General features: G+C 40.8%; 1 protein-coding gene across 3 annotated transcripts in view; it reads left to right on the forward strand.

Annotated features, from left to right (window-relative positions):
• CLTC (clathrin heavy chain) overlaps window positions 1–12638 on the forward strand; it is a 29746-nt gene that overhangs the window by 12858 nt on the left and 4250 nt on the right. For 2 of the 3 annotated variants that reach the window (XM_084492797.1, XM_084492798.1), the window contains exons 8-31: window positions 123–323; window positions 724–876; window positions 1164–1286; window positions 1539–1676; window positions 2032–2196; window positions 2314–2494; window positions 3157–3320; window positions 4607–4732; window positions 5321–5463; window positions 5838–6072; window positions 6423–6545; window positions 6642–6787; window positions 6955–7138; window positions 7383–7575; window positions 8018–8175; window positions 8390–8554; window positions 8647–8754; window positions 8881–9048; window positions 9205–9354; window positions 9625–9756; window positions 9920–10030; window positions 10733–10903; window positions 11213–11434; window positions 12536–12556. In XM_084492797.1, coding sequence (XP_084348923.1) covers window positions 123–323; window positions 724–876; window positions 1164–1286; window positions 1539–1676; window positions 2032–2196; window positions 2314–2494; window positions 3157–3320; window positions 4607–4732; window positions 5321–5463; window positions 5838–6072; window positions 6423–6545; window positions 6642–6787; window positions 6955–7138; window positions 7383–7575; window positions 8018–8175; window positions 8390–8554; window positions 8647–8754; window positions 8881–9048; window positions 9205–9354; window positions 9625–9756; window positions 9920–10030; window positions 10733–10903; window positions 11213–11434; window positions 12536–12556 — 3681 coding nt within the window. The remainder of the gene's footprint in view (window positions 1–122; window positions 324–723; window positions 877–1163; window positions 1287–1538; window positions 1677–2031; window positions 2197–2313; window positions 2495–3156; window positions 3321–4606; window positions 4733–5320; window positions 5464–5837; window positions 6073–6422; window positions 6546–6641; window positions 6788–6954; window positions 7139–7382; window positions 7576–8017; window positions 8176–8389; window positions 8555–8646; window positions 8755–8880; window positions 9049–9204; window positions 9355–9624; window positions 9757–9919; window positions 10031–10732; window positions 10904–11212; window positions 11435–12535; window positions 12557–12638) is intronic. The other variant, XM_084492799.1, reaches the window with a different exon arrangement.

The raw sequence follows: 12638 nt of genomic DNA on the forward strand, positions 1-12638 counted from the left end.
TTCTGGGTTGGCAAAACATAATGTTGCTGCAGTAAGCATTTCCAACTTCAGCTTTCTGGAGGAAATCTTGCCAAGCCACAATAGCAGAACAGGAAACTAAAGTGCATCTCTATTTCTGGCAGGGAATCCTGCGTACTCCAGACACCATCCGTCGGTTCCAGAGTGTTCCAGCTCAGCCAGGACAGACTTCTCCTTTACTCCAGTACTTTGGTATTCTGCTTGACCAAGGGCAGCTGAATAAGTATGAGTCGCTGGAACTCTGCAGACCAGTTCTTCAGCAGGGACGCAAACAGCTCTTGGAGAAATGGTTAAAAGAAGACAAGGTAAATTTGGAATAGATACCTCTTAGGTACTCGAAGATAACTGCCTGGTAGTGCTTTTTTTTGAGGAAAGCTCAACTGGGCAACTCCTCAATGCACTGTGTCATCAAATAATTGATTACTTTGAGCTGCATTTAGATTTCTGTAATTAGCTGAAGAAACAGGCTGATATCAGATAACCTAGTTCTTTTTAGCCCTACAAATGCATTTCTGACTCTTGTCAGACCAACCTAAGAAACGTTCCTGTAGATGAAAGCGTCAGATAACTCTATCAAGCTTGGCCTTAGATTATTGTTATTCTTTTTAAGGAAATCCTATAAGCAAGACAAATGAGATGCAAATGAAACACATTTCATCATGACACTGTTGGGGTGGGCTTACTGTATTTATCTCTTTTAAACAGCTGGAATGTTCAGAGGAGCTGGGAGATCTCGTGAAATCTGTAGATCCTACGCTAGCACTTAGTGTCTACCTGAGAGCCAATGTTCCAAACAAAGTCATTCAGTGTTTTGCTGAAACAGGACAAGTCCAGAAGATTGTTTTGTATGCTAAGAAGGTGAGAGGAAACTAAGTTGCTATGCCTGTTCTATATTTAGGAATAATTTATGTATGCTCTACAATTACTAGAAGTATTCTTGGGGGCATCTTAGAGTTTGTATTGCCTCTTTTGGTCCAAAGTTTTGTTGCTAATTATTCCTAGACTTCTTACGTGTATCCCTGCATCCCTCCCTGTGTAGCCTCCTCCAAATGGGGAAATTGTGACTGCTTTGTGTAAGCTACTGACAGTAGCTTTTACTGAGCTCTGTGTTCTTGCTGAGTTACTACTTCTCACTCTCTCTTCAGGTTGGGTATACTCCAGACTGGATTTTCTTGCTGAGGAACGTAATGAGAATCAGCCCTGATCAAGGACAGCAGTTTGCACAAATGCTTGTTCAAGATGAAGAGCCTCTTGCAGACATAACACAAGTAAATAATTTTATTGCTGTTACATGTTAACTCCCGAGGTGATAAATTGCTAAGAGGAGCCATACTCCTCTTCCATACTTCATGGAAAATACTTTGAACTGTTTGTTTGGGTTTACCCTACTGGGACAATGCAGTTTCTTGCCTAGTTTTAAGAACACAATGTGACAGCTTGATATGTTTGAAGCTGCCCTTAATATTGCTTTGTCTAAATGTGCTTTCAATTGCAAGTCAGAAGCCTAATCTTTTTTGCAGATTGTGGATGTCTTTATGGAATATAACTTAATTCAGCAATGTACAGCCTTCTTGCTGGATGCACTAAAGAATAATCGTCCCTCAGAAGGTCCCCTGCAAACACGTTTACTTGAGATGAACCTCATGCATGCGCCTCAGGTATACTTTGCAATTTTAACTGAATTAGACGAACCTCTAGTTTGTGGTCCATATCAAATGCCACTGATCAATGTTTAAAATCTTGAAAGCATCTCTGCTTCAACTGTAAAGCTAGAATTCTGTTATATTTTTTAGGTGCTTCAAAGCCCTAAGGTAGTTTCTCTTCTTTTCAGATCATTTCTGAATTGCTCAATTGCATAGAACTGCTGTGAGTGTTACTGTTAATTCTTGGCTTCTTTGCTACACTTGAAATACAGTTTCTCTCAAGCTAGAAAGTCTTGTTTATGGGGAGCTGCACATTTGAATTGTGACAGTGCTGTAGGAGCTAAATGAAACTTTCTGTTATTACTTCTAGGTTGCAGATGCTATCCTGGGAAACCAAATGTTTACTCATTATGACCGGGCTCACATAGCTCAGCTGTGTGAGAAAGCTGGCTTGCTGCAGAGAGCACTCGAACACTTCACAGACTTGTACGACATCAAGCGTGCAGTAGTTCACACTCATCTTCTCAATCCTGAGGTATAAAATCAAATTTCCTGAATCTATCAAAAGCTAAGAAATTAACGATTTCTTTCCACTTTGACTTCAGAGTGTAGTGTTTTACTTGAGTCTAAAATGGCTTATGTATTTTTGCAGTGGTTAGTGAACTATTTTGGCTCCTTATCAGTAGAAGACTCACTGGAGTGTCTGCGTGCTATGTTATCTGCTAACATTCGTCAGAACCTGCAGATCTGTGTCCAGGTAGCTTCAAAATACCACGAACAACTGTCAACACAGTCGCTTATTGAGCTCTTTGAGTCCTTCAAGAGCTTTGAAGGTAAGTTCATGCTCCTGTCTTTAGCAAAAGGAACTAGTGCTCACTTTTTCATACATGTATACATGAAGGATTTGGAGGATGGTTAATGGAATGTGGTGCTATTATGGGTGGATTTCTTGCATAGTGTGCTTTTTCTGAAAAACATACACACAACGTTGATTACTTCAGGCAAGTGACTTCCAAGTCGCTTAAAGCTGATGGCACATAGGACTTGATTAAGTGAGATTTAGCTGCGAGTTGTGGTAAGCAGCTTTTCACTGTGTGCTTGTTTTGGTGAAAGGTTGCGAGTGTGGCTTGGACCCAACTACTTCTGATTTTTGGAACCCTTCCTTGCTCTTGTGTAGGGGTGTAAGGAAGGCACGTGCTGGATATTATTTCAACAAAGTTGATCTATCCCAATTGATGGGAATACATTACTATTCATCAAAGTTGCATATGATATGCTAGTCTATGTAATACATGGAGAACAACAGGTACAGCTTGGCTAGAGCATCTGGTCTTTGTAAAATAATTGCAATACTTGAATTAAAAGTTCTTTATAAGCTTCTACACTAGTCCAATTTCAGATTTTCACGTAATCAAAACTAGGTAGGCTTTCCCACAAGCTAATACTCATCCAACTTAAGTACTAGCAAAATAACATGTTGACCATTTCCTTCAAGGTTTGTTTTATTTCCTGGGCTCTATTGTAAACTTCAGCCAGGATCCAGATGTGCACTTCAAGTATATTCAAGCTGCATGCAAGACAGGGCAAATTAAAGAAGTAGAAAGAATCTGCAGGGAAAGCAACTGCTATGATCCAGAACGTGTTAAAAACTTCCTCAAGGTAATATTTGGACAGTGTGGATTGTGTTGGTGTCAGTTAATTGCATGAATGCTTTCAGAGTTCAAGGTTGATCTATCCATTCGTTTTACTTCTATACACTTTCTGAAACTTCAGCCAGGTGAACTGCAGTTTAGCTCTGCTAGGATAATGCCAGTCTGTGTAAATACACGCTGACTGTTCCTGCTGGGATTCAGAGCACCTCTCTAACATAGTTCTGAAGAAGTTCCCATTCTGTAGCCCATTATTAGTGCTGAGCTTGTTGACAAATGTAACGTTACTAGAAATATCTTGGAAACAATGTGGGAGGGGAAAACTTTATCTGGGAACATTTCCTGCCTTCACGTTTGTCAGTTATATAGCATAGTCCTAGATTTTGCTGATCACATCTGAAGATGGCAAAACACTTCAAATGAGAATTCTGTAAAATAAACTGGTGTCACTGAGGTGTAAGGTATGTAAAATGACCAAGCCACCTAAGATAAGTTACCAAGCTGTCAAATTCCTGATGAAAGCTATTGTTTTTTGTGCTGTTCCATGTCTGGAATGTGCAGGACATGTACCAGGTAAATCTCCCAGTACAGGCCTCCCTGTGTAAACTCCTTAACTACAATTTGTATCTGTAGGATTATATTCTGGGATGTGCATGTTCAAATAAGTGCTCTGAAATGCGTGTCTGGACTGGTGTCCACCATGTAGATGAGCTTCTGTATTGTAACGATTGTAACCTTATGCTCAAAGTGGAATAGTTCTAGATAACTTAATCTGGTTAACAATTTCAGTATGACTACTAGCTTAATTCTCACTGTTCCCTAAATCCAGTGCTACAAGGTATCACAGGACACCTGGTGTTTGGAGTCAGTTCTGTGTGGAAGCTTTCCATTATGGTCCACAACTTAATTTAGTTTTGGTTAAATGTCTTTTTTGAAATCCCAGAGTGCTAATCCTGCACACCAATAACCAGTGGCAACTAAAAATGCTGCCTATAGCTTAGACTCACAATAGTTGTACTGTGTTGTAACATTTTGTAGACCCTGCCACGCAAAGCAGCACAGTTAAACTTCAGAAAGCTTCTTGCTGTAGGCCCTGATGTGGGTGTATTCTTACTTGCTGCATATTGTTTTTTTTTTTTTTTTTTAAAAAAAAAAAAGTCGAATAATAAGCTGTCATTAATTGATTGACCATTGAATTTGGGACTTTCCAAGTTCAGCTTGCTTTAACAATTTGATTGTATCTTTCTGCTTGACTCTGAGATCAAAACCAAATTACACAAGTTCTTCTCCTTCTAGGAAGCTAAACTCACTGACCAGCTACCGCTCATCATTGTGTGTGATCGCTTTGACTTTGTCCATGACTTGGTGCTGTACCTGTACAGAAATAATCTCCAAAAGTACATTGAGATTTACGTACAGAAGGTAAGTTACAATTTTTCACTTAGCTTTAATGGGCCAAACTGATCAACCTTTCTAGTATTGTATGCAGCTATAAGCACAACGTTTTTATAAGTATTCAGCAAAAAGCCTCATACTTGAGACTGACATCTAAGTATCTGTTAGTGGCCTTTGGCAAGTTAGCCCTTATGTGAGTCAGAGTTCTTACTTATTCTTCAGTCAGAGTGTAACCCCCCCAGTAATGTGCCTCATGAAGGAGGAACTCTTGATAGAGGAACTAGAGGTTTCTTAGCATAATTTTAACTTCCAGCTTTGGGGCAGGGAGGGTGGGAGATTCTCCTCTACTGTTTATTGCAGGGACAAGTTGGCTTGCTTAGGAGCTCTTCCTATGGGGGCTGAGCGCTAGTGAGCCGCTTAACTGTGTTACGAACCCCTGCTGACTGGAGAATTGATTTTTTTTTAATTTTTTTTTTCAAGCCTGTACGGATCCTCAGGAGATAGGGCAGGAAGATGAGGTCACTCTGAGCAAGCAGCCTTCATGTGTATTTCTAGGGATAAGTTCTGACTCTGCTGCATGACAACATGCTGATTTCTTAAAATTATCTTGTTTAGGTGAACCCAAGCCGCCTGCCTGTTGTTATCGGGGGACTGCTTGATGTGGATTGCTCTGAAGATGTGATCAAGAACCTTATCCTTGTTGTGAGAGGCCAATTTTCAACTGATGAACTTGTTGCAGAGGTTGAGAAGAGAAACAGGTACTGAACGTCTGCAAGTCTCTTGATACTGATACGCTCATCTATCTGTGTGCATCCTCAGTATGTAACTAACCCTGGTACTGACAGATAACCAGAAGGTGCCTTTGGGCGAGAAAGCAGTAGAAGTCTGCTGTAATTCTTGGCTGATGTGAGGACCCCCATTAAGTAGTCTTGAGATAATGAGCTGCTTTAGTATGTGATTCTTAAATGTCAAGAAGTTATCCCATTGTAATAGTGAACCAGAATTCAGGCCAGAATGGAGTACTCTGTAATTCTGGTTTATTTACTGACTCTTCTACACTAGAGTCCATAATGAAGAAAATGTGTGAGGGGATACCTATTCAACCTCTAATCCAAAACTACCTTCTTTCTAGGCTGAAATTGCTTCTGCCCTGGCTGGAAGCAAGAATTCACGAGGGTTGTGAGGAGCCTGCAACTCACAATGCGTTGGCCAAAATATACATTGATAGCAACAACAACCCGGAGAGATTCCTGCGTGAGAATCCTTACTATGATAGCCGCGTTGTTGGCAAGTACTGTGAGAAGAGGGACCCTCACCTGGCCTGTGTGGCTTATGAGCGTGGACAGTGCGATTTGGAACTCATCAATGTATGTATGCCAAGGCAGCTGACTCATGGTTTAAGTTCTAACCTGAATATCATGGGATAGGTACTTCAAGATAATTGCTGACAACAACATTTACTTCCTGAAAAATACTAAGCTAGGAAGTGCTCACTTGTAGTCAAATAAGTAGCTATTTGAATGTCCCCTGTAGATGAACGAGAAATGGGAGATTGCTCCGGAAATCCTAGAATGGGAGGCTAATGGAAGTATCAAAGCCCTGGATTTCTAGCTCCCATCTCAGGGGGTTTATTTGATGTTGAATTACAATTAGTGTGTCCACAGGTAGACTCCAGTAGTTGTGACTCCAATCTGAAAAGGCTTTGCTTTTTCACTAGGTGTGCAATGAGAACTCCCTCTTCAAAAGCCTTTCTCGTTACTTGGTTCGCCGTAAAGACCCTGAACTGTGGGCCAGTGTGCTATTGGAAAGCAACCCTTACAGAAGACCACTGATTGACCAGGTATAGCTGATAAAATATTAACAGTCTGTGATGTATTACCTTGACTGGCTTGTACCTGCCTTACCTGACGTGTCAATGGCTTGACTCTGCCTACAGGTTGTACAGACTGCGTTGTCAGAGACCCAGGATCCTGAGGAAGTGTCTGTCACTGTGAAGGCCTTCATGACTGCAGATCTTCCTAACGAGCTTATTGAACTGTTGGAGAAAATAGTTCTTGATAACTCTGTGTTCAGTGAGCACAGGTATGTAATGTCAACCTTGAGTTTAAGAAACTTGAATTTATACCTGATGTAGGTGTTGAGCTGCCCTAAGGTGGAACAGCAAATTAACTAGTAACTTCTCCAGAGGGGAGGGTGAATGTCTTGATCATTACTTGATTTATGTACTACTATTTTCTTTCTTCATTTAGGAATCTGCAGAACCTTCTAATTCTTACAGCTATTAAGGCTGATCGCACCCGTGTCATGGAATACATCAATCGCCTGGATAACTATGATGCCCCAGACATAGCCAATATAGCTATCAGTAACGAGCTCTTTGAGGAGGCGTTTGCCATCTTCAGGAAATTTGATGTCAACACGTCAGCTGTACAGGTATCTTAAAGTTTGTCTGCAGTAAATTTGCAATGTGCATCCTCACACAAGGACTTTGCTGTTAATTTGTGACTTTGGTACTTAACACCAGTTGGCACCAAAAGCTGCTTGGTGTCTTTGTCCTATGAAGTAAAACCAACATTCAGTGTGGACTCACTGAGGAATTGCAATGTGAAACGCAGCTTCGTGTATGGTAAAATTGACCTTCATAGGTAGTGACTGATCATGGCAACCCTTTCTGTAGGTATTAATAGAGCACATTGGAAACCTGGATCGTGCGTATGAATTTGCTGAACGCTGCAATGAGCCTGCTGTGTGGAGTCAGCTGGCTAAAGCACAGCTTCAGAAAGGAATGGTAAAAGAAGCAATTGACTCGTATATTAAAGCAGATGATCCTTCCTCGTACATGGAAGTTGTTCAAGCTGCCAATGCCAGTGGTATGATTACATTTTATTTAAGTCTTTGCTGTTGATGTTGCCGAGCTCTTTTGCGTGATCTGCTCCAAAAGCAGTTCTGTCAAACCTGTCTCTTGATTCAAGCAGTCATCTGACCCTTAAAGACTGCCCTAAAGAATGGGAAAAGTTATATTCTATTTGCGAATCATCAGTTGTCTTATGACTACCTTCTTTACCCAGCTGGAGACTTCTGTCAGAGCAGTTGCTTATAAGGTGGTCTTTACATGTAGTTAAACAGCAGAGTTGACTTATCTAAGGTCACTACGATGGGCTTAATGAATGTAGCACACAGTATAAAAGCTAGCCGTGATTGTTGGGGATCATCATATTTTGAAATATGTCAAACTAGGTTGAGCTGGTAGTATAACCTAAGCATAAAGGATCTCAGTGGTGGGGATTAAGCATTCTGAACTCCATTTTACAGGAAACTGGGAAGAACTGGTGAAATACCTTCAGATGGCACGCAAGAAGGCCCGGGAGTCATATGTGGAAACAGAACTAATCTTTGCTCTTGCTAAAACAAACCGTCTAGCAGAGCTAGAGGAGTTTATCAATGGGCCCAACAACGCACATATTCAGCAAGTGAGTGATTTTTTTTTCATTTTTTTTTTCCACTGTTAGCAGCAAGCTCTGTAGGCCTCACTGATCAGTGAGGTGTTGGGACTTCTATCCCTTTAGATATGTAGGTTTTGAACCTTGCAGGCATTTCCATTTTTGATAATGGCTTAAATGCTACACATTTTATTTAGGTCTGTCTGAAAAGCTGCAAGAATAACCTGGTTATGTTCCGCTGTAGGTTGGCGATCGCTGTTACGATGAAAAGATGTATGAAGCAGCTAAGCTGTTGTATAACAACGTGTCCAACTTTGGCCGTTTAGCCTCAACTTTAGTTCACCTAGGTGAATACCAGGCAGCTGTGGATGGAGCTCGGAAAGCAAACAGTACTCGCACGTGGAAAGAGGTAAACTTACTGCTTGAATAACTTAAGAACTACAGAGCTGTAGTCTCTTCAGAAACTTTTGTAATAATCTATACTAAAATTGTCAATTCCAGGTCTGCTTTGCTTGCGTTGATGGAAAAGAGTTCCGTCTGGCCCAGATGTGTGGACTTCATATTGTAGTGCATGCAGATGAGTTGGAAGAGCTAATCAATTATTACCAGGTAACTAAGTTGACTGCTATTTTACAGTCACGGGCAGAGTTGCCAGTAGAGAATGTAGCTTAAGACTGGAAATCTGGAGTCTGGTTGGTTCCTAATGTTGAAACATCTCTTAACTGTATCTTTTAGGATCGCGGCTACTTTGAAGAGCTGATAACTATGTTGGAAGCAGCACTTGGGCTTGAGCGAGCACACATGGGAATGTTTACGGAGCTAGCAATTCTTTACTCCAAGTTCAAACCACAGAAGATGAGGGAGCACTTGGAACTGTTCTGGTCCAGAGTCAACATCCCCAAGGTGAAAGACCCATTAAACATGACACTTAAAACACATCTCTCAGGATTGTGTGTGCCCTAGCTTTTGCAGTAGCAGCTCATCAAGGTTATGAGAAGCACTGATAGCAATATAATTATATATATAATAATTAGAATTTCTAATGTGCCTTTTGCTTAGGTTCTGAGAGCTGCAGAACAGGCCCATCTCTGGGCTGAACTGGTGTTCTTGTATGATAAGTATGAAGAATACGATAATGCCATAATCACAATGATGAATCACCCAACAGATGCTTGGAAAGAAGGACAGTTCAAAGATATCATTACTAAGGTATAACTTTACTAGTGAAAGGAATTAAAATTCTTGATGTGTGTACTTCCATTCTTTTCATTCACTAGTAGTCTGTTTAAAATCCGGAGTTCTTGATATTGCTGTTTAATTTTAAAACAAATCAACTACAGTAACTAAAAGGACCCCTAGAAAGAAAGGGGGGGAGGGAGGCTTGGTTGTGCTGGAATGTCTAAGTTTATGTTCATCTTTCATTTGGATTCCTTTGCAATCAGGTTTCTGCTCTGAACATATGTCCTTGCTCATTTCTAGGTGGCTAATGTGGAGCTGTATTACAAGGCCGTTCAATTCTATTTGGAATTTAAACCTCTGTTGCTTAATGATCTGCTGATGGTGTTGTCCCCTCGGCTTGACCATACTCGTGCTGTTACTTTCTTCACCAAGGTAATTTCCCTACTATTCAGATCAAAGGAGAAGTTAAAATTGCAAAAGCATTTAGCTGTAGAAGCATTTTAAAATGCTCAGCTACTTCACTGCCTCACAGGGAGGATGCTGAAATCTACAGAAAATTGCCTTGACTTAAGTTTATCTGTCTGCTTCCTTGAAGGTTAAACAGTTACCACTGGTTAAGCCTTACTTGCGTTCTGTTCAAAATCACAACAACAAATCAGTGAACGAGTCCCTGAACAACCTTTTCATTATTGAAGAAGATTACCAGGTATGTCTTGTCTCAAAACAGCAGTATCTGGAACAGACAGGGACTCGCATGTTGTATGTGCTTTGTAAAAGATCTACTCCTGAACTTCAGACAAGTTCTGTTCAAGCTGGCTCCTGTGGCAGTATTAACTTAACACTCTAGGTCTGCTTTTCACATCTGGAAACAGGTTTCTCCCTTGTTTTCAATAGATTCTGCCTGCTTACTGTTAACTAACATTCCTTAAGCGTATGTTCTTTGCTGCTTCAAACCGAACTAGTAGTGACTAGAGAAGGATTAAGTCAAGAACTGTCAGTGGCTTTTTGGGGGCATTTTTGGTTATTCCTTCTAGGAATTGACCAACTGCTTTGAGTGTGACAGATCCAGCTTTTATTTAAAGCAAATGGGGATGCGAAGGAAAGAATGCAAACATCTAACTATTCTACTATTTGCATAACATGTACAGTAGGTATTCAGTCTCTTGACCACAGCAATTGCTACTGAAAAATATGAACCAGAATACTCTCAACTCCATGTGCGTCAAATGCCAGCTTCTCCAAAAAAAAAAAAAAAAAAAAAAAAAAAAGCAGCTCTCACTGCAGGTCTGACTAGTATACTTTTATTTTACTAGAAGTAGGAATACAGAAGATGTATGGAAGGTGTTGACATCTTTGAGGATGCAATTGTTTGGGTGAAATGTGAATAACTTTGTTGTTCTTGCCTCAGGCCCTTAGGACTTCTATAGATGCATATGACAACTTTGACAATATCTCTCTTGCTCAACGTTTGGAGAAACATGAGCTGATAGAGTTCCGAAGAATTGCTGCGTATCTCTTCAAAGGAAACAATCGCTGGAAACAGAGTGTAGAACTCTGCAAGAAAGACAGACTGTATAAGGTAAGACTTGTGCGCAGATCTGGTTTAGCATACTTTACTTGTTTCTAGTCTTTTAACTGACTCCTAGAATTTGGAATCTTGACTTTCCAGTCAAGCTGCATCTTTTTGGAGGCCGCTAGGTGGTGCCTGTTGCTAATCTGGCACATCTTGCTGCAGAGTAGCACTGTATTTCCAAGATTTCTTGGAAACAAGCTGTAGAATGCCTCCTCTCTGCTAATGTTGCTAATAAATTGCAGCTTAGTTATGAACCCCACCCACATCAGTGAATATACTATGGCATGTGAAGCTAACCTGAGTCTCCTGTTGTAGGATGCAATGCAATATGCTTCAGAATCCAAAGATACTGAGCTGGCGGAAGAATTGTTGCAGTGGTTCTTGCAGGAGAACAAGAAAGAATGCTTTGGTGCTTGTCTGTTCACCTGCTATGATCTTCTAAGGCCGGACGTTGTCTTGGAAACAGCATGGAGGCACAACATCATGGACTTTGCCATGCCATACTTCATTCAGGTCATGAAGGAATACTTGACCAAGGTAAGAGCAGGCGCTTCTCCAACAGTGAAAGCTTGTTAGTCACTGTGGTGTGTATGCCTTGAGACTGTCTGCTTGCTACTAACATTGATATGGGCTTCGTCAAATGTCTGTCTGTCCATGTCCACACTTGTTTTTCAGTCCATCTGGGGAGAGACTTCGCCCTCTAAGAGACTGAAACACTTGCAGACTCCACTCTTATCTACCAGTTGCAGAACCTGCATCAGTAGTATTTGTCTGACTGTGGGCAGTGTCTTAGGTAGTTCCAAGATTCAGGCTTTTTATATGCCATGTCAGTCAGGAATCCCAGCAGAGAACAAGCTCTAACTAGATTCTAAAATGTTTACTAAAAAACCCTTATAGCCAGAACTTGATTTAACTTTGTCTGCTGTGCACTTAACTTTAAACCATGGCTCTGATGCTAATGACACTAACTATTTGTTTGACTCAACTCTTGTGTGAGGTCACTTTAGGATGGGGAAAATACTTGGTACTGCTCTGACAGACTTGAACCAGGTTTGTCACAGCTAAATACCAGCTGTCACTAGCAAGATTTGCCCTGCTGAAGCTGCTAGAGTATCTTAAAATTAAATGGTGTAAATTCCTTAATGATCAGAACTCTTTGTATGAGAAGTAAAAGTTGAATTCAGTGCTTGAGTCGATGAAGACCACCATAGTGCCCGTTTGTCCAGGAGACTTGCCTGGCTGTTGCTTCCTTCAGGAAGCTGCTATCCTTAAATGCTGAACTCTGTGGGAGGTGGGGAGCTATCTAAGCAATAGCATTGCTCGTCAGACATGCCTGATGTACCAAGCTAATACTAGGCCTCTCCTGGGACTAGTAGTCCTGGAGTAGGATTCTTAGAGATTAAAACATCATGATTTGCTGAAGGGTTAGGATATAGCTATAGGGTAGCTAATGAAATCAACGCAGTACAACCTAGTAATGAGCAGAGCTGCCTTTCTAAAGCAGATACTTCTGGTGTATCTTTGTTTTTGCTCTCCTGTACCTTAATTATTTCTTCCCTGACACTTTTGTTTCTACCTCTTATATGCTAAATATGGAATTTGATTTTTCTAAGCTGCACCTTCTGAATTCCTTTGCAGGTTGATGCAATAAAGGAAAAGGTGAAAGTTGATTCTTGTTTTCCATCTTTAAGTCTGGAGGACTAAGTCTAAGGATTCTGCATGAGTTTTTTTCTTTCCTACG

Source organism: Aythya ferina (assembly GCF_964211825.1).
Source record: "Aythya ferina genome assembly, chromosome: 19".
Taxonomy (NCBI): domain Eukaryota; kingdom Metazoa; phylum Chordata; class Aves; order Anseriformes; family Anatidae; genus Aythya; species Aythya ferina.